This window comes from Prorops nasuta, unplaced genomic scaffold, assembly GCF_024137725.1.
Source record: "Prorops nasuta isolate Cenicafe-Biocafe unplaced genomic scaffold, Cenicafe_Pnas_1.2 PNAS00001, whole genome shotgun sequence".
Lineage (NCBI taxonomy): Eukaryota > Metazoa > Arthropoda > Insecta > Hymenoptera > Bethylidae > Prorops > Prorops nasuta.
The window spans coordinates 7,781,548-7,804,528 of record NW_027116798.1 but is presented as its reverse complement, the minus strand read 5'-3'; the positions used below and the strand labels follow the sequence as shown (position 1 = coordinate 7,804,528).

Sequence of the window (22,981 nt, the reverse complement as noted above, 5' to 3'; positions counted from 1 at the left end):
ACGTTTTCGCTCGATGGGTACAGTAACAAATAGATATGAGTATCAAATGTTAAACTTACAATTTGTAAAAATATTAACTGGATTTCTCTGTTTCAGATGACTGAATAAAATATATATTGATATAAGTTTCATTATTAGTTTAATTGTAAAACATTTAATTTTATATATTTGTATAAATTTATGTATATTTGCTTCATTTTTGTATATCCAAACAATTATAAGTTTCTATCATTAATATAAATTTTATGTATAATTGTTTAATTGTAAGTTTAATTGTAAAAACATTTTATATATTTGTATATATAAATAAATTCCATCTGGCAGGCACATGCAACTCTTTTACCAATTGTTTCTTCTCCTCACTTCCCATGACTATTCCACTACGGATTATGTTTACACTAGCTCATCAAGCACTGGCGGTAATATAAGTTTCTTTAGAGCATAATTCCAATCATTTTCTCCTTTCTTCTCATTGGCAGTCGTGATTTCCCCTTTTTGATGCTCATTAGAGATATAATTTGCAACAATTTTCAATCTACCATACATATCTTTCCGTAATGCCTCAACTTTTCGATCCAATTTATTTTCAATATAATCGACTTTATCATTCAATTGATTAATTCTTTCACTAATATCATTAATTTTTTCATCAATTTCATCAGTTTTTTTCAACAGAGTTGTAACTTTTTCCTCAAGGCGGTTACATTTTAGGTAATAGTGAGTTAACTTTTCACTGTATTCAAAGAATTCCCTCATTAAGCTATCACGTACAGTCATCGAATTACGTAACAGAGCAGACATATTCACAGCACTTGTCTCATCAGTAACATCACATTCTAAGTTTGAAATTATTTTTTCTTGGCACTAAATGCATTCTTTCTTTTATCAAACTTTAACGTATCATTGTCAATTATGTGGGAGTAATTTCTCACTTTACCTGTATTGAAACCAGATCCAAATTTATTTATCGACATAGTGAAGTAGTACGTTAAACTGAGAAAATCTTGAAACTGCAATCTCTTTTATAAGAAACCTAGGTTTAGTAAGAGCTAGGACTTAATAAGTTGTCCTATTAAAATATTAATACAATGGAGAGCCTCCATGCAAAGGGTGAACCTGACCTGGGGTGTAGTAAGAGCTAGGACTAAATAAGTTGTCCTAGAAAAAATGTTAATATTCCTAAAATTGATGTTAAATTGTTATTCTCCCCAATAGGGGAGACTATTAAAATTGTATCCTTTCATTTAAAGGATATTTTGTTATTCTTTGCATAGGTTTAGTTAAAAACCATACCATTAGCGCGAAAGAAGATTAAGGAAGGCAGTCACCTAGCGGTGACTACTGGAACTAGCAATTAACTCAAACTAGTTTATCTGTGTAGCAGAGTCGGAACTATTTTGGCTACGTAAGGTAACTAACCATCGACTTCGATGGGTGAAAAAACCTTCCCTCATCTAGGGTCCCCGTAGGATAACTAACCAACGGTACCATAGGGTGAAAAATACCCCCTCCCTAACCAAACTCGGTCCCACTATAAGACCTTCCAATTGTGACATAGGGTGAAAAATACCCCCTCCCTCCCTAATCAATCTCGATCCCACTATAAGACCCTTTCCTTCCTCATCCCCACTATTACCATACTAAGAGAGTCTTATCCCTACCCATCCCCCTTCCACACCACAAAACAGCTACCCCCACTCCCTGTCATCGGAACCGCATTGCTACACTACTCCCCAACTAGCTGTATAAGAGAGTAGTGCCTCTACGGCGGTATAGGCATGACTTTTTCTACTTTTATGTACAATGACCGGCAGAAATGGCGTCCCTTGATGTGTTTAGGAACCGCATTTTAGGATCTTTCACTGTATACTCTATTCTGCTAGGCGGAGATAGGGGAATGGAACGCGATAACTATAGTAGTTAGTTTATCTCGCTCTAAATGCGTGAGTGCGAGAGAGAGAGCTTTATACGGCATAGCAGGGCAAGCCAGGCGTCCCGAGGCTTATTTCTATCTGTGCCATTGCCTATGGCTATCTCTCTCGCTCGGTAAGAATCATTCGTCCGTCCTTGTTTAGGTCAGTTCTACGCCAATGGATACTCTCTAAAGAAGATTTTCTCAGGCGACACCATTGAAGACTGCGATTACAGCGGGGATTTTAAAATACTGTGCACCTGTCACTGTCAAACGTCAGTATTAAAGATTATTGTCGCTTACAGCGTTTGGTGCAATTAACATTATAAGTCTGGATTATTATGTGATATTCTGTAATGCACATATATATATATACATATGTTAATTTACTTTTAATTTTTTAAACCAATAAGTTATTGGCATTATAGAAGAAACTCATTTAAATATAAGAATATACTGGTTTCCACTTATGTAACTTTTCTTGTAAATATAACATAATTTTAATTAATAAAATTCACTCGTTTATTAATCAGACTAAGAAGAGTTATTTCTTTTAAATTTTAACATGTATAGAATATTATCCTAAACGCGCACACTTAACTAATTATTATTAGAGAAATATTTTTATAATCGTTACACATTGATAATAATATATCTCAATATCCTTCAGTTTAAAATATCATTTACATTGAAGAAATCTTGATCAATGGTCATGAAGAGTTCATGGCTCAATGGCTAGGTCGCTTGCCTCGAAGATTAGTTAGAGCGCTTTTGTCGGTGGTTCGAGTCCCGCGGGAGATATTTTTATTTTACGTTTTAAAAGCATTATTATCTTTTCTTTTTGTTAATTATTTAGAAGCATTGCTACTGCCTCCAAAAATATTTTTGCAAACCTTAAAATATACCATGTTATATTTATGCTTTTTTTGTAATCTAATCCATATGAGCAGGAGCTCGCTTCTTCGGCATTTGTTTTTGTGCATTACAGAATATCACATAATAATCCAGACTTATAATGTTAATTGCACCAAACGCTGTAAGCGACAATAATCTTTAATACTGACGTTTGACAGTGACAGGTGCACAGTATTTTAAAATCCCCGCTGTAATCGCAGTCTTCAATGGTGTCGCCTGAGAAAATCTTCTTTAGAGAGTATCCATTGGCGTAGAACTGACCTAAACAAGGACGGACGAATGATTCTTACCGAGCGAGAGAGATAGCCATAGGCAATGGCACAGATAGAAATAAGCCTCGGGACGCCTGGCTTGCCCTGCTATGCCGTATAAAGCTCTCTCTCTCGCACTCACGCATTTAGAGCGAGATAAACTAACTACTATAGTTATCGCGTTCCATTCCCCTATCTCCGCCTAGCAGAATAGAGTATACAGTGAAGGATCCTAAAATGCGGTTCCTAAACGCATCAAGGGACGCCATTTCTGCCGGTCATTGTACTTGCCGTCGAGACACTACCGTGTCTCTTGATATGTGTAGGTTAGCAGTATTCCATAGTAAAATAAAAGTTCCTAAAATATTTGATTCATTAAAAAAACTATTGAGATCTCCACAAGAAACACTTATATGTAAAAAAAAGATGACAAGTAATTAAGATAGTCCTTAACAACAAAAAGCATTGAAATGGAAACAGATAAATTTGACCAATAATTGACTCGATCACTGTAACCAATTTTTATAAAATTGAAAAACAAATAAAGTGCAATTACGTTTCCGTCAATAAAGGTACGTTACAAAGTGTATTACCCAATCAGGATATAGAAAGTGCCCACAAAAAAGATTTAATTCTTTATAATTTTACATGTAGTGGTGTACTAAAAGAAGATTTTTAGAGATATTTACAACCACCAAAACAGTTCTTATTAATATATATTCTATAAAAATATATATTCTTCAAATAATTTCGTTACTGTTGACCATTTATCTAAATATTTTTCAAAAATTCGTAGATTTAGTTTTTCTTATGTACATTTCTATGTATATTTTTAATTTAATTTTTTTATTTAATTCAACAGTGAAAAAAATTTTATAATTATTTAATCTTTTTTATTTCGTAACCTATGAGTCCGGCACACACTTCAAAACTTTTTTCCTATTCACAATTAAACTGAAAAATATGCTTAATTTTTTGCAGAATTTTATCTATGGTGGCACACGGCTATACAATTTAACAAGAATATTATTTCGCTAGAAACAATTTATATTTAAATAGTTATAAGAAAGAACTCTTGTAACGTATAGTAATAACAACGCTGCCGTAGTATTTGAGATTCAGAACGAATTAAAATAAAATGAAGTTTCCAATCTTATTGTCCCTATACAAAAGTCAAATATTGATTTTGTCGATTGTTCAATACAATACACGTTATTTTATCCAGTTTACAAAATGGTTTTAATTGTTTCATTTTGGTAACAGCTGGTCTATGGAGTATATTGAATTGTTTTTTTTTTTTGTAAAACTACAGATAAGCACAATAATTTAACATTTTCATAAATCATTAATTAAATTAACGGTGGTTTACTACATGTTACATAAATACATTAGTAGAAAAGCTATACCGATTTTAGCCCCCCCCCCTCCCTTCCTCCTGTCCACTCGGATCAGCCTGGTTGTGAGGTAGTGGGGGGAGTCAAGAAATGCTAAGTGGTGATGGGGGAAATCGGAGCCTCCACGTGAGCTCGCAGCAAGTAATGGCAAGAGGGTTGCGGGGGTGCGCGAGGATACTTGCGGCCTTTTGACGTCACACCCCAACTCCTCTGACGTCAGGTCCCAGTCGGTAAAAGCAGTTTCCGAAATGGCAAAACAGAGAGAGAGAGAGAGAGAGAGAGAGAGAGAGATTCTCCTTGCAGCGATTTTTTCGCTCGCGTAACCTTGAACCTTTTAGCATGTTACTGACCCCGCTGAACCCGTTTTACCCTAAATGTAGCTGAGTGTGTTACTTTTTTTTCACAGCTCAGCAATTTTTAAACTAATATATAATAACATGTGCAAATATTTGATTTATTCATTGTGTGCTTGGGGTGCAACTTACTGTCCAGTTCTCTCTCGAGTAAATAAATCGGTTGAAGAAGCAAGGACAACAGTTTAACTCAATTTGTCCAAAAAATCCTGAAGTTTGAAACGATGACTCCAAAATTTGAGGATTTTCAAGGTTTTCGATTGAAAGATAAATCATTCATAGTGAAAGAATTTGCAGTCTTACGCGATGGAAAAGTGTTTCACATTTTATTTTCACCACCGTTTCCATATACATGGTTAAATGAGGCGGAGATAAAGCGATCAAAGTAAGTATAATTGATTTTCCAAATATGTATCTTTTTAAGTGATGAGATTCTTGTTTTTCATTCCATCTAGCTGGTTATATTATGATCATCACGGTTTAAATTGGATGAATGGTTATTCGCCTTACTATAGATACAAAGAGGTTATAAGGAAATATGTGAGTTCAAATGAGGATGAAGAGATTTTCGTGAAGGGACTCGAAAAGAAGAATTGGCTTAGTAATATCTACGATTTTGTTATAAGTGATATCGATGAATATGAGTGGGGCGATTTTAGACTGAAAGATAGTAATAGCAATATACACCTACCTACTTGTCTAAACCATAATGTTATGTGTGCATTGAGGGATGTTTATTATATGAAATTAATGTATGAGAAAAAAGGAATAAATAAATCAGCTTAAAAATTCTATTTGCATTATTGTATTAAACTCCTGCAGTATTCTTATTATTCTGATTCACGGCACGTATTTAAAATGAAGAATCAGCATATTGGATATCTGATATCTGATATTTTTAAACGATTTTAACATACACACATATAGATAACTAAGTATATCAAATTTCATCTTCATACGAATTATAAAAAGATTCATCGCGGGTGAAAAGTTTCATTATCGTTTTACCCAGCGATTTATTGTTGGACACGAAGCAACTTATCAGAGATCTTCCAGTGATCATACATTTACAAAATATATACCGAACTTCGAAAACAGTTTAGCTCAATTAGAAGAGAGCATGAATACTCTACATGGGTCCGCGAATGTCGTGATTATATTCAGGAGTTAAGAAACATTGATCGAAATGCTTCAGTAGGCACGTGACAGAAACACTTTGCCGAGATCGCAAGCATTAAATGCCTCCTCCTCCGATCGGCAAAGGTAAAGAGTTTCATTAAATTTGGTTCTGGCTCCAATGCTACGGAAGGACTCATTTAGGAAGAGCTTGAATCAGCGTTTAATAGTCGAATATGCAGTGGTATGGTGATAAACTCAAATTATATAAAACCACGTGATTTTCTGTTAAATGCAGAAGAAATTGTACATACCCGTGTAAATAAAGTATTCTGTAGTGTAAATTGTGTTAAAATAAACTGTGTGTTAAATGGTCAATTTATTAGTAAGGATATTAGTGATGATAAGAACATTAGTACAAAAAATAGTGTTTTATATAAAATTGATAATTTTAGCGATTGGTAGAGGCAAAATATTGTAGAGACAATATTGAATGACTTGAGTGAGTTTCAAAAACGCGATAGTGAATGGGCTCTGGAATGAATATTGAACTTGATAGTCAATATAAATCATTATAATCCACTGCGTGCTGGATGTGGAGTCGAACTACCGCTCAGTATAATACATAAAAGGGCTGTGATAAACATTGACAATGAGGATAGTGCATGTTTTGCAAGGGCTGTGACGGTAGCGCTTTTTCCTACAAAACCACCCGCCAAAACCTACCGCACATCCTCCTATCCGCATTATCGGTCTGTTTTAGACGTTGGAAGCTTAACGTTTCCAACCACCCTGAAACAGATACCGAAATTTGAATCGGATAATGACATTTCAGTCAATGTGTTCACAATGGAGGAGGAAAATGAAAGCAAAACTGAAATAAACATCACACCTCTTCAGCTAACGAAGATAAAGCGATCAAGACATGTTAACCTCCTTCTTATCACGGATGACCAAGGAAATGCACACTTTCTATATATACGAAATCTTTCTAGGTTAATAAGCAACCAGACAAATAAAAGGGGACATACTATTCATATTTGTGAACGGTATGTAATGGCTGTACAAATATATGTATACATAAATATTATATTCATACTAAAATCATATTAATTTTTTTGTTTAGCTGTCTACACTATTTTCATACGGCAGATAAACTTCAGGTTCATGAGAGAGATTGTGTGCAGCTTAATGACAACATCCATGTCATACTGCCAAAGAATGCAAAAAACTGTTGGGTATCGTTTAAGAACAGAAGAACAGTGAAAGAGAGCCGTTTGTCATCTATGCGGACTTTGAATGTTTACTACAGAAAAATGACATAGTATTAATAGTAGTAATAAAAATAGTTACGATTATCAGAAACATGTGCCTTTTAGTGTAGGGTATTATTTAAATAGTGCTCGCGATGCATCATTCTCATGTTAAAATTCACATCGAGGTGCTAATTGCATGGAATGTTTCGTATGCGAGCTCGAGAGCATTGCATGCATCGTGAGCGAAAAATTGAAGACTGTAATACCGATGAATACTCTTAGTGATGTTGAAATTTCGCGGCACTACAGTGAACCTAATTGCCACATTTGCGGAAAACCGTTTCTTCCAAATCAAGTGCATATTCGCGATCATGATCACCTAACTGGTAGATATAGAGTACCGGCTCATAATAATTGCAACTTAAACTTTAAAGACTCGCATGTTTTTCCGGAATTTTCTATATTACCCGGCTATGATTCATATTTTCTTTTTGAGGCGATCGCGAATACTTTTGAGGGATCGGTATATTTGCTGTCTGTAAATAAGGAAAAATTCACTTCATTTAGGGCGTGTTTCAAAATTCACTGATAGCACTAATAGTGCAGTAAGTATTGCCATGAGTCGTTTCAAAATTGCTAATAGTGGGCTTTAAAAGTAATACTACGTCATCAAAACGTAATAAATTTTTACATCATTTTCTGCTACGATTGCTGCAGCTCAAGAGGTAATGTGAAGGTAGTAATACGTCATCTTGGTCGGTTTCACGATAATCTTAGAACACACTTGAAACATTTATCCGCGATAGCCCCTATTCTGTACACACTTTTCGTAATAAGCAGTATGTATTAGCATGTATGAATTTGAATTCCTTAACCTTAAGTTTCCTCAGAGCTACCCCAGATTTTAAAATTGAATGTGGCTTGTGAATTAGAAGAAATTATATTACTGGATAGTGAAGAAAATAATAAGGCATACAAAATAAAAGTGTCGAAAGAAGAATCTAGTCGTGTAAGAAGTGGTAAGTTAAAATTTTTTGAGATATTTGATTGAATAAATTTTAAGATTATAATTAAAAAATTATTAAAATATTAAAAAGCTTTTGTAATTAGTAGTTTACGTTTAACAATTGTTTAATTGCAGTTCAAAAAATACTTTACAATAATAATTTCTTGAATATATATTAACAGATGCAGATTATGCGTATAGTTTATTGCAGCATGCAAAAGAAATTTCACTGAGTGAGGATTCCACAAAAGGTAAAAATATTTTATGACAAGTTTCGTATTACTTTATTATGCAAAAATCAAATTCAATATGCAATACATACACGCATATATCTATATATATTTTTATGTTATATTAGATAATGTAGAATCTGGAACATCCAAATGGAACATGATAAACATAAGCATAATCATTTTAAAGAAGCATGCCTAGAATTTGAAGGTTTGTATTAATTTTATTCAAATTTATTATGTCCGGCAAAACTAGACTATTTATAAAGATATAATAATCATTTTTGAGATGAGGATGATCCTAAAGAACCGCAAGTTATGGAAGGGAATGGTAATTTTTAAACACACTGGTTATATAAATTATTGTTAGTTGGTATAATAATGAATTAATTATTAAATTAATTTATAGACAGATTTGCATATTTAGACAAAACCAGAAACATTATTATTAATAGATTTATAAAAAAAATACGAAGCTGATTTCAGTTCACCAAAATATGTAATAAAACAAATTTGGAAATATATTTTTAAGAGTATGATAGATACACATCGCTACGATATATCTTGGTTTAAGTGTAGAGCCAAATTCAATACTTTAAAGCGAACTTATAAATCTATCCTGGATAATAATAATAAATCAGGCAGCAACAGGAAAACTTGGGAATATTACGAGGTATGTATTATTGTTATTGTGTTTAAAATAAGATAAAAACATGAGATTAACTAATTCTTTACTTTTAAATTATGCATGAGATTTTTTATAAAAAGCCGATAGTATCACCATTATCTAAGGCAGGAAGTACAGTTGTTACGACTGAAACTAAAAATGAAAAAAGCTCAGATATTCGTTTATATAAAACCACTAAAAAAGAAGATAATAGACTGTTACCTTATAAATATTTTCGTCTGCGGCAGCGGTAGCGGGAGATGTAGGCTGATTCTGCCTAGGAGTCAATCCTCGATAGATTTTCCCAGCGAATGCGGCTAGGCGGTAATTACCTCGTCTGGATATAGTTCTTCCCTATATCTAGAGGACTCTAATTTAGCTCAGGCTTAGGTTGCCTGGTGTAGCGACATCTAGCGCTCTCCTTCGGTCCCAGTCTTATTGGGTGGAGGATCGACCATTATGCTTGGTTTGGAAAGTGAGAGGGCGAAGCTGCGGGGCCATTTCGGATGATTTGGTGGGTGGTATGGTCCTCCCTGGAGCTGGCAATTGGTTAGAAGTGCGGAGAGGCAAGGCGCCCACTCAGGTCGACACGCTTTACAAGTGATTACGAACTTTAGAGCGAATAAGGTGCGGAAAGAAGGTCAAAAAGAGCCATAACTTTTAGAATTAAATATGACTGTTCGGTATCGGTATAAATAGTACATGAAATGAAGGGAGAAATGAGGTCTCTAACCTTTAGTGGTGGCGGGATTCCGCAGCAATCCTGGAGCCTCTCCCGACCTTGGCTGTAAAATCTTAGTTTAACATGTTCATCGAATGGTAATCGAGAAAGTCAGGAATGTTCCGATTAACATTATTTAAAGTATTAACGCAATAGGGCATGAACGAGAGCAAGAGGCGGGCTTTAGCAATTAGGTTTGTGACGCCACCAAGACGGGTAGAATTGGTCACATCACAATATATATGGAAATATATTTTTTTTATTATCTCTGGTAGCTACTTTTCTTTCTAGGATAATTTATTATAATATTGTCACTCCAAATTGCTGAACTGGAGAGCGATGAAAACATTTTACAATTGATGGATTTCCCAAAATATCATAAATTTTTCACAGAAAATAATATTCATTATGGTTTATGACTATTCAGTGTTGTACGATATAACATTTTGATATACTTATCTATAAAAACGTTTTATTTATTTTATCCATAACTTTTGTTATGCACTGTCTCCACTATTTCACATTATTCTGCAGTTCACACATACACATTCAAACAGAAATGTCAAATGAGCAGTCTATTCCAATTTAAACGAGCCCTGACACGATAATTACTCATATATCAAAAATGTATAGAAAACCGCATGCACTGTAAGTTTTGGCCTAGGGATTTTTCGGACAAAATTCCTTCTACCTTTAACTTTTCGCCGCCAGGTGGCCAACAATCGAAGCAATCTCGCTTATAAGACGTCACTTGTGAGATATTTATATGCCCAGTTTTACCGTACGAGCTTGCTGTTGCCTAAAACCCAGGATCTAGCACATTAATCTTTATTTTACCCCAGTATAACACTAGCTATCCGAACAAGCTATAGCCGACATCCACCCACCTTCCCGCGACTCCGCCAGGCATTCCGTTGAGCTATCCCTATCCTCAAAATTCTCTTGTAGCATCTAGAAGAGGATTCTCCGTATCTTCTTTCGTATCGTGGCCTGAGGATCTCAGTTGCGATACACCTTTTCTTGGGGCCCTGACAATTACTGCTTTTTGGCTGGGATAGCACTTTCTCAATACATAGGTATTACATTCGTGGGTTGGGATCACTCTGAGCATTTTTTAGTGATTCTTTTCGACTCTACTGAGCAATCTTTTTGCAAAACTTTTGCTTATACAATTTCCCTTGCGGCCTTCACACAATTACTGTACACTGTTAAAACTTTTGTTTTTGATCAACAATTTAACGGTTATTGAATAAACTATTTTTTAGTTAAAATTACATTCAATTTTTTGTTCTTGAAAACATCCTTCCACTTTTTACTTTCAGGGAACTTTATTGGATCAATTACTTATAGTAGTTCATAGGGTGCATCACCGAAAATATAAAACGACTTGGAAATTAATCCATATATGACATTGTATCGTTGTCCAGATTTTTCAACTTCATAGGCGCTTTTGAGGATCTCTTTAAAAATTGACAGAAAACAAATTTTATACAGCACTAGGATCAGGAATATAAGACTTTAAGAGAAATATTAATTATCAGAGTAGCTGCGTGCGTTTTTGTATGTGTGCTCGTACGGCGATACAGAACGGTGAATTACGAACTTCTTTTGTTTTTCAAAAGAGGACTGCCAACGAAAATGAGAGTAAAGTAATTTTTCCGTTGAATCAAAGACCTGATTCATCGATTTAAAATTACTTTATCTCAACGATTATGCTTTTACGGATGTTATAGTATAGGACATTTCTATTTAGTTTGTTCTCAAGAATATTTGGTTAAAATTAAAAGAGCATCATTGCTGATAGATACCGTATATAACTTTTGATCTAGAGAGTAAAATAAATTTATACCTAAAGTTTTATTAAAATCGACGGAGTCCGAAAATTTTCGAAAGCTTTGGCCATTTTTCTGCTCAGTCACTGAACTGTAAAAACTGTAGGAAATATTTTTTGTATACAAATTTTTACTATGAACGTCGTTGCATTTTTTTTAATATTTCTAATCTGCAATTATTAAAAAAAAGCAATAAAAATTATAGAATTACCTTAAAATATTAAGAATAATTATTCCTTCCACCTGTGGTAATTTGACTAGTTTCCCATCTACTTCTAGTCGTATTTCTCTATGCAAATCTTTGCATAAAGTACGTCCAACCATTTTCCTTAAACCCATTTTAACATATTCCCCTTTATTACGTAATCTGCTATTAAATTTGTTTGGATTTTCTTCTCTAGCATTATGAAAGTCCAAGCATAAATCTGCGTCAATTCCAATGCCAAAATAATTATTCATTACAAATATTTGTGTATTGTCTTCACTGGTAGTCACTAGAAATTAAAAATATTTATTAATTTGTGTCAATTATATTCATGAATATGCGAATACATGGATGGATCTTGAGAGGTCGCGTGTAAGGCATTAAAAATACGAGCCATCATGTTACAATGGCATACTGATTAGGTGTACATACTCTCTACATACACGTACTTATAGGAAATACAATTATTATTAATTGCGATGGCTGTGCACTGAGTTCAGTTAATGTCAAATTTCTTTGGAGGGGGAGGGGGTTGATTTCAAAGATTATACATAAGGAGATGCTGAGGTTAGGATATCGATTATCGCCGATTCAATCTGGGATTCATGGATAAATGAAGATATGAACAAGGTGAAACACTTAGGCCATCCCAATTGCTCAATCGATGCTGAAAAGAGACGGTGGAAGATCAAGCGTTCATTGATGAAGACTAGACAGAGAGAGAAACTATACAGACGAAGTGTAAGCTTTATGTTATCATACGCATCAGGACATCGCTACCTCACTGACATTCATAGCAATTTTTTCTTCTAAATTACTTGACTCTTTCTCTCTCGTTCTTGTTCGTAATCTACCTATCTACCTTAGGCCATTATCTCTTTTCTACGTAAGTTCTTTTTCAAAATAAATTAAGGAAAAAACTGTTTAATTTATTATATTAACAAAAGTAGGATAAGGAGACTATGTACATCCGGTCTCTATCTTTTCCTCATTACCTTGCTGTGGATAGCCATGTGCATCTTTTATTTAAGTAAACTAGGCATATTGGGGAAACCACTAAAATAAAGAGCTAGATTATTTATTGCCAGTAGGCGAGGAAACTATAATGACCATATCAACTCTCCATCCGTATTAATATTATTAAAATAATGTAGAATTTTTAAGGTTAGATTCAAAATTAAATCACTCAATTCGGCTAATATTATACTTGATGGTCTTAACATAAATACAGCACGTGGTAAGAAACGCTAGTCGTTCATTACTTTATTATCGCGTACCGTCGACTCCTCTCCTCTTCGTGATCACGATTCCCTCGTCTAATCTTTGGCAAATTTCGGTTTTATGCGGGTTTCGACATTGCTTCGGGCTAACTTGTCCCAATCCCACAATAAATGAAATAATGATTTTTTTTCAATTATTTTAAGAAAGAACTACCTAAAACAGAGAGGATGCCTTAGGTAGTTAAATTAAGTAGAAACGTGAGAAAGAGAGATAGAAGAAGTGAGAAGACAGGTTCGAGGACGATTTAGAGAAGAGAAACTAATATAATTGACGGATAGAGGTAGCTAAACGCCAATCAGTGAAACCAGTCTGAGTCTCCACGCTTTCCCCACTTTAACGTCCAAGCCCATACATCTATAGGTCTGCTTATTTTCTTTGCATAGGTGCATTAGTGCAATGAATTAGAGTGAGAAAACATGTTTGTATCATTTCAACTAATTGCACCAGTTTGATAGTGTAGCGAAAAAGAACTGGCCTTATATGAGTTAAGAGATCATCGTGGGGAGTTCATTTGGACCCGGATCAAGAGGCACGATAATGTCTAGACGACAAGTAATTTAACACATTGTCAGCCGGCTCCGCGAAAACGCAGGTTTTTGAGTCTGCTGCTTGAGCACCGACTCCGTGAAAACGCGGGTTTTAAAATATACTATTTTACGAAAATATATTGTTTAAAATTTTTTAATTTTTTTTTTTTTTTTGGCTATTTAGTGATTATAAACAAGCGAATAAGGCTGACGTTCAGGGTGGCTGATACATTGTCAGCGCTCAGGCTTTAAATGTTTCTTTGGTCACCGGCTGTCAATGTGTGAAAACCTACACATTATCCCCTTTTACTCAGTTTGACCACACTATACCTAATTTTTAATTTCCATATAGATATTTTGAAAACGGATTATTAAATTAATAATTTGAGGAAAGTCTCATAATATAATGCTTATATAAGCTTTCTAGGAGAATGGTTAACATATGCTCATATGGATAAATTTGCAATGCTTTTACAAGCTTGCTCCAATCTTAGGCCACGTAATACGTGGAGAATTCAATTATCCGACACAATAAAGCCGGTAACTTATGGTAATAAATATATCTAAATATTGCATAGTTCACAGAAATTAAATACATATATTGGTAGACATTGGGTGTGTTCATTTTATAATGGCAAAAGTATATTTATTTATGATTCTTTAAATCATAAACGGTTACATAAGCATCATAAGATATTTTAAAAACAATTATTCCCATTCTATAATTTTGAGAAAAACAAAATTCAGTTTCCATTAGTACAATATTAGCCTAACTCTAATGATTCAAGTGTATTTGTGTGCGCGCGATCGCTTTTGCTATATCGCTTTTACATAAAATAAAACCAGATCATATTTTATACCACCACAAGTTCATTCGGCCGAATTTGCTTGAATTATTTCAAACCAATCGATTAGAACATTTTTCAATCATTATATACGACCTAATGAAAACATTAAAATTATATCTTTCGATCAATTACAAAAGGCACAAAAAAAAAAGATTAAGAGAAAATGAAAATGACAACAAATATAAAAATCGTTTAAAAAGACTCAGAGAACTTTACAATAAAAAGAAATCCTCAAATTTAAATACTACTTGTAAATTTATTAAAAGCACAGAAATTGAGAATGAGAATGAAAATTTAGATAATAAAACAAAAATTCATGTATCACAGCTGCAGCGATAACTACAATTGTTGTTACTAACGAATCGACAAGTCAAGTAGTAAAATGTTGAAGAAGGAAAAATCATAAAATATATTACGAAAATGTTAAGGATAAAATTGGATTAACCCTTAGCGCTCCGTACGTTTTTGTACCACTGCCTACCACCAACTCCGCCACATTTTCGCAGCGGAACGTGTGAGAAGAAGGAGTCTTATATTAAGTGAGAAAAATTACACGTGCTTGTAAACGTTTTTGATTTTATTTATTTTATACATATGCACTTTCTTCTTGTAATAAAAGATAAATTTTAAATTTTGTATTTCACCATGGTATGATATCTTTTGAAACAATCTCCCATGTGCATTCTGGGTTTATTTGGGCAAGTGTCACAATATTCACTTGTTTGACGCCTGCCATCCCTTTGTTTCCTTGTAGAGCACACAACACAGTCCTTTTTTGAACCTTTCCTCATTATGTGCAGTTTTCCGTTTAGTCTGATTTCAGAAATTGATGTAGAAACTCTTGTTCTCTCCTGACGAAAATCTCCTACGAGTTGATCGACTAAAATTTTCCTGTACTTTAAGTGCGTCAGTGCTTTCTCATTTTTATTGTGCTGTACAGTTTTATATAAGATGTACGAATTAATGATTGATATCTCCATTCCCCAAAAGAATAGTTTTCGCCACCACTTAAGTGACATCCTCAAAAAGCAATAACATGAGGCGTATTGATCAGCCCGATCAACACCACCCATCGACTTTGTGTACCCGACAGCTACACTTGGCTTTTCAATTATTTCGTTTGCACCCCCTCGAATAAATCTATTAGTGGTTATCATTCCAGCATTATGCCAGTTACTCAATAACGTTACTATTCTCTTATCCCTCCAAGCTAAGAGCATTGTATTTCCTCGTTTGTATGCGACAGTTTTTTTTTTAATTAATTTTGGTTTCTTCAGGCTTGTTGGAACACCTTTTCTGTTAGTTTGTATGGTACCGGTTAAGTGGCACTTCAATTTTCTTAATTCTTCAGCTAAGGGTATACTAGTGTAATACCTGTCGGTATGCATATGATATCCTTCTGCGGTAGGTACCCGATCTAATAATTGTTGGTACAGATGCAAGGTAATTCTGGTACTGACCAGTAAATCTCGCCTTGGCAGATTTTCGGAAGTGATACTTCCATAATATGGAAGAATGCTATAGCCATATCCAGTTTCGGAATCTGCTAGAACGTATACTCGAATGCCCCACTTGGTAGGTTTATTGGGATTGTACGTGATGAAACTTATCTTTCCTTTAAATTTGACTACAGATTCGTCAACGCATATATTTTCTCCAGGTATAAAATAGTCTGAAAATCTTGAGTTTATAGATTCTAAAAAATTAGATGCTCGTTGAATACGTGTTCTAATATCATTTTTCGCTGGATCCGGTGTTTTTAAATGCAACATCCAAAATATTTGCATGAATCTCTTTCTTGTAAATATTGTACTAAAGAAAGGGATGTGACTATTCTCCTTAACTGACCAGTATTCCTGCATATTCGCCAGAGGTATCATACCCATATTGATAATAACTCCAATAAAAGCCCAAAACTCATCCTCTTCGACCGCACGCCATGTTTGCCAAATAGAATTACTAGATATTTCTTTATACCTTAGAACATTTTCTGCGTAATTGTTGGTCTCTTTTATAATTTCATTTACCAATTCGTTTGTGAAAAATAATTTGAAATATTGTATTGGCTGTACAATATTTGTAGGAATTTGTGGTCCAATGACCTTTGGCGATACATTAAAAGGAATTCTATCCGGCATATCTATTTCTTCCGTGACATCACGCCATTCATCTAAGTCTTCCAGCGACTCTTCGCTTTCACTTTCAATAACCATCATTCGTCGTCTCTTTGGTAGTATAATTTCAGAACCACTACTTGAAGTGTTAGAATTACAATCATCATTGTCTTCCACAATATCTTTTAACACTCGAAAATCAAACACATCTTCACTATCACTCAACTCCATATCCTCATCATAATAATTATTTTTCTCCATGTTTCTAACCATATAATAAGCCAAAAAATAGTTCAAACAAGACAGTAGAGAGACAAAGCATGTTTTAATTACACATAACAATTGCCAACGCCGACAATTCCGGAACATCCTAAACGTAATCATGTTAAAAACATTGGGCTCCGCAGCGGAGCCTACGGAGCTACGAAACAAATGACGGATGGCTCCGTAGCGGAGCCAACGGAGCGCTAAGGGTTAAAAAGGAATATTACTACGAAAACCATCTTTATAGCAATAAAAAAATCTCTATTAAGGGTATATTAGAAAAAAAAAGAATGTTATAAAAGAAATGTCGAAAATATTTCGCTAAAAATGAAAGACTATTATAAAAAACACAAGCAAGACATACTAGATTATAGGAAAATACGAAAATCATCAAATAATTATTGCAAATCATATTTAAAAATACATGCAGCTGCAAATGTTATTTGTAAATATAAAAATATTAATGCAACTAATAATAACATTAAAACGGAACAAAAAATGAAAAATATGTTTCAAACATTACTAAATATCTCGATATACCATCGGTAAAACATAAAGCAGATTAGAAGTTCAACAAGTAGTAAAATGGTGCATGCACACCTTCCAAAAAATATATTAATCATTTGCGACAATTTTAATACAAGTTAAGCAAAAGATAGAGATATGCCTAACGCATTACAGTGAGTTGAAATAATATTTATAATAGTACTTTAATTTTCTGTGGCATATTACGACAAACTCCTTTAGAACTTTATTTCGCTGAAACTGCACACATATTTACCTTATAATGGGACTGATCCTATTATTATAACTGTAGACGGTAAAGCTATGAATGTTTTACCACCTTTTGAAGTAAGAAGTAAAGATAAAAAAGTATGGAATTGCAGCTCAATTGTAAGAAAACAGATGATAAATTTGTTAAAAAATTAAGAGAATTCTTTGAAAAAGTAGTAAATGGTACCTTAAGAAATTTACATAAATTATTGCAAGGCATACACTATTGTTCAAATACAGAGCAAAATCTTCCTGACTATCAAGGAAAACAAGATTATCTACACAGATGTTACATAGATTATAGAAATTGTACATCCAAATTTCTTATCATAGAAATATTATCATCACATTTTATTGAAATAAGATATGTAAAAAGAATGATATACGATATGACCCACAAAAAACAGACTTCGCCTGTAAAAAAAGGCGGCAAGTACATAAACCATCTAGTATAAATAATATAGTAAAATTATCCAATTAAAAAAAGTAGTGAAATCCAAATATTAGGCAAGTGTATTTTTTCACCTTATCAATAGTTAAATTTTTGAAAAAAAAAAGGAACAAAAAAGTTATTGCCGGGCCCGTAATGTCTATGTACAGTGAGAAATAAAATCGTATGTAGTTCGGCTAACTTCACTCTTTATTCTAACATAAAATTTGCTACACTACGCTATACCTGAATCACACGATTCATTTCCCACTGTGCATGGACATTACGGGCCCCGAAAGTAGCTTTGTTGTTCCTTTCTTTTTCAAAAATTTAACTTTTGCTAAGGTGAAAAAATATACTTGCCTAATATTTGGATTTCACTACTTTTTTTAATTGGATAATTTTACTATATTATTTATGCTATATGGTTTATGTACTTGCCGCCTTTTTTACAGGCGAAGTCTGTTTTTTGTGGGATTTCTTAACGTTTTGTAAGAGTATAATATTTAAAAAATTAAATAATTCTTGTAATTTTTCTACGGAATTTAAAGAAAATTTCCACACTTCTCATTTTTTAAACAGCAGCGCTTAACTAATAAAATAATATATATTAATACTGAAAAAATATCACAGTCAACACATTGAATTTATTGATATTTGTAATGCATTCTGCATAAATGAACTTCATAATTAATGCCCCGGCTACTTGTTTAATGTTTTCAGTTTCACTATAATAAAAGTTTGATTAAATTTTTCATAATCAATAAACATACTTTCAACATATAAAAATAATTAAGTAAAATGTATGTTTTAATTAATTTACATTTTCTGTATGTCAACATTTGACTTTTACCACCATCTGATCTTGCCAGCCTTCAGTAGTTTCATCAACTACTTGAGTTGATATTGGGGCAAGACTGGACAAGTAATTCGCAAAGCTTTGAATAAGCTACAATCAAGCATATATTCAAAGCTGACAATGTCGTTTTGCATACAACGTTTCTCTTTAGCACCAATTACTATCACATTTATGCTGCTAATTCTTGACAAAGGTGATATAGGAGATACATTGGCGACGCGTCCTTATAACATTTCCTGTGCCAGAGTCCTCAAATGTTCGTTTCGCTAATTTTTATACACTGTTGAAACTGGTCGGATTTCTGGTGCTGCAAAATGGAGTGGAAACCATTAATTTTTGGACTGAGTTTCAATTGAGAATAAACGCAATTTTTCATCTATACCAATGACCAGTATACTGCCTTTGGCCTAGAATACTAGCATAGATAACAGAGAAAAACAATCAACAGTTATTAACTCAATTTTGCAGAATTTCATCCAATGAGTCTCATCCTTAAATTATGACTGAGCAATGGATGATGTTTTTCTGGAAATTGGCTTATTCTTACTTTGCCAATCTTTCAATACTTGCATTTTTGCCTGTTTCTAGTACCAGAATGCAGGAGTGAAAAGCCCAATTGTTGATTCAACTCCAATAGTCAGTATGTGTGCGAGCGAACTTTTCTCCTTGGATTTTTAATTCAATTGTACCAAATGTATTTAAGTCAAAGCACAAGTATTACTGTTTGCTATAATACACTTGCACAGTGACTGTAAAATACTAAATGACGACACCACGAGTAAACTTAAAATCAAATTCATCATTTAATAATCTCAAGCTTCGAAGAAAATAAATATTTGAAGGAACATTAAGCATCTCTAATACTTACCAGTATTTGATGTTGCCCTATCTTTCTTGAGACTAAAGATCTGTAATATTTGGGTGTCTTTGTATCTTTTGTAAACATCTATTATCATATAATTAGCTTAAATCCAAACACTAGTCAACTTGTACTCAACGTAAATGAAGGTTCATCGGAATGCTTCATATTTTCCAAACAAGCATGACTATAATTTGATCTGAAATATATGTTCGAATATATCATATAACCTATCGAACAATTGAAATCCGTATCAGTTTAAAAAAAAGAAAAAGTTAAATATAAATTTTATTAATGATTTCGACACCTGGAAGTCGAGCATATGATTATGAAATACTTTAACAATTTCATTCAATTAATATCCTCCTGATAATGACCCATGGACTTTAATTTTGAAAATATACTTCTCATTGACATAGAGTTCTAAATATTAATCTTATTTAATCCAGTCAGCTCTATCCTCAACAATTAAAATGAAAATGTTACGTTTTAATTTAATCTGAAAAAGAAATACCCCCCCCCCCACAAAGTACCACAAAGTATACTACATCCTGTATTGTAAAATATAATGTTTTACTTATCTAATTCGCGATTCCTTCTGTCACTGTTAATTAAATTTATTTGTGATTTTAGAAATTTAACAGATGCAATATCGCAACACGATGAATAACCTATCTGCATTAAATAATAATAACCTCACATTACAATTTACAGTACAATATAGTCGATAAAATAATTATATCGATTATATCGATTTTAGTTGACAGTTCACAACCATATATATAGTTTGGCCGTTGAGTATATTATGTTGGAAGCGTTGTGAAAATGACGTCATTTTTCTTAATGACCAACTTCAGCTCGAGACACACTTTGGCTGGAGAAGAAGAAAAAGAAGTAGAAGGAAGAAGATTATGAAGGAAAATTTTATTTTCGATATATATATATATATATAGCTAACAGGGTATGAGATCTCTGGATTGCGTGAACCGATTTTGATGTTCTTAGGCGCAAATGAAATCTTTTTCAAAACCATTTAAAAAAATTTTACTTAAATAATGGCAATGGATTATTCGCGGTGAAAAATCAGTTTGATTATTAGGACGCCCCAACTAGCTGTATAAGAGAGTAGTGCCTCGACGGCGGTAGAGGCATGACTTTTTCTACTTTTATGTATTTGCCTTCGAGACACTACCGTGTCTCTTGATATATTTTTCTTTTGTTTTGTTCTCAGTAATATATTCGTTTTTAAAAACTCCCGAATACAAAAATTCAAAAAATCATCTATTTTTTAATTATTGTATCCACTATATTGTGTACGCATTTTGATATTAACTTTTCAAAGTCATGTTCATATTTAGAAAGGTTGACAAATCAGATGAATGCAACTGGAAAAGCTTAATTTTTTTTTGGACTAAAACATTTCATCACGCCATATGGCGTAAATGCCACTCAAAGAGCTAATGAAATAGGAAATGAAATTTGTATTGCATGAAAGGGTGTGGAAATTAAAGTTGTACATTACTATATATTCTATGTTAAAATACTATTTTGATTTATTATTTAAAGGTACCAGAGCAAATATAAACAGTGTTGCAAGAAAGTAGACCGCCGGTCTACAGAATTACACTCTCCACTTACAAACACAAATGCATACTTGTTCCCGTGAGCCATCCCCAATTCTACCGCTGCTCGATTGTCACGAACACAAGTAGAAGCATGCATACATGTATCGACTGGCTTCGCTCGCTCTCGGCTATCCTCGGATTCCAGAGAGAGCGGAGATACTTTCTTGGACCTCTCTGTTTTTCTTGCTGTTAGCATCTAGCAGACCATTCGAGGCAAAATTTTTCCGCTCCGCTTTGCCGAAAATCTACAAATATTTAATGCTATTTACAGTTACAGCCCAATACCTTTATACTTGTTTTTCAGCATATTTATTTATATGCATTGACTTATAAAAATCAATAATAAATTTATAGGAAATGCGTATTTGATATGTAATAATTATTTAAACTACAATTTCATCGTTATATATGGCTCATTTTTGTCAAAGCTGCATTTCTTTAATTTATTATTGATTTTAGTAAGTCAATGGACATTAAAAAAAAAAACTTAATCTTAAAAAAAAAGTAAAAGTACTCGGCAAGAATCGAACCCGGATCCTTGAATCGCCACGTGGTTACCTTACCGCCTGGACCACGAGACTTCTTCGATGCACCGTAAACAGAAAGTCTTCTTAAGGGCTTGAAATCCTCTTTTGAACCGTATAAATAAACGAGCAACTGACAGCTTTATTCACTATTATTCTGTGATAATGAAACAAAAATTAAAGAATAATTATATATTGAATAGTTTTCAAAAGCTTTTCCAATAACCAAGTACGAAAACTACGATCGTTGTTTATTTATCTTCCTTCTTGGATATTGGAAAAGCTTTTGAAAACTATTCAATATATAATTATTCTTTAATCTTTGCACCATTATGACAGAATAATAATGAATAAAGCTATCGGTTGCTCGTTTATTTATACGGCTCAAAAGAAGATTTCAAGTCCTTAAGAAGACTTTCTGTTTATGGTGCACCGAAGAAGCCTCGTGGTCTACGCGGTAAGGTAACCGGGTGCGATTCGTGGGACCGGGTTCGGATTCTGCTCGGTACTTTTCTTTTTTTTTTAAGATTAAATTTTTTTTTAATGGCAATTGACTTACAAAAATCAATAATAAATTAAAGAAATGCATATTTTACGGAAATAAGTGAAATATAACCATAAAATTGTATTTAAAGTAATTACTACATATCACATGCGCATTTCCTTAAATTATTATTCACTATAATAAGTCAATGCTTATAAATAAATATGCTGAAAAACATGTATAAAGGCATTAGGCTGCAAATGTAAATAACATCGAATATTCATAGATTTTCGGCAAAGCGAAGCGGAAAGATTTTCCCTCAAATCGTCTGCTAGATGCTAACATCAAGAAAGACAGAGAGGTCCGAGAAAGTATCACCGCCCTGTCTTTAATCTGAGGATAGCCGAGAGCGAGCGAAGCCAGTCGATACATGTATGCATGCTTTAACTTGTGTTCGTCACCATCGAGCAGCGGTAGAAGCGGGGATGGCTCACGCAAACGAGCCTGCATCTGTGGTTGTAAGTGGAGGGGGAA

General features: G+C 33.5%; 1 protein-coding gene across 1 annotated transcript in view; it reads right to left on the bottom strand.

The window, feature by feature from the left end:
- Positions 1–22,981, bottom strand: part of LOC136774330 (diacylglycerol kinase theta) — a 2,104,019-nt gene that overhangs the window by 420,315 nt on the left and 1,660,723 nt on the right. Inside the window, exon 15 of the mRNA XM_066728589.1 lies at positions 11,865–12,147. Within this exon, the coding sequence (XP_066584686.1) occupies positions 11,865–12,147 (283 nt within the window). The remainder of the gene's footprint in view (positions 1–11,864; positions 12,148–22,981) is intronic.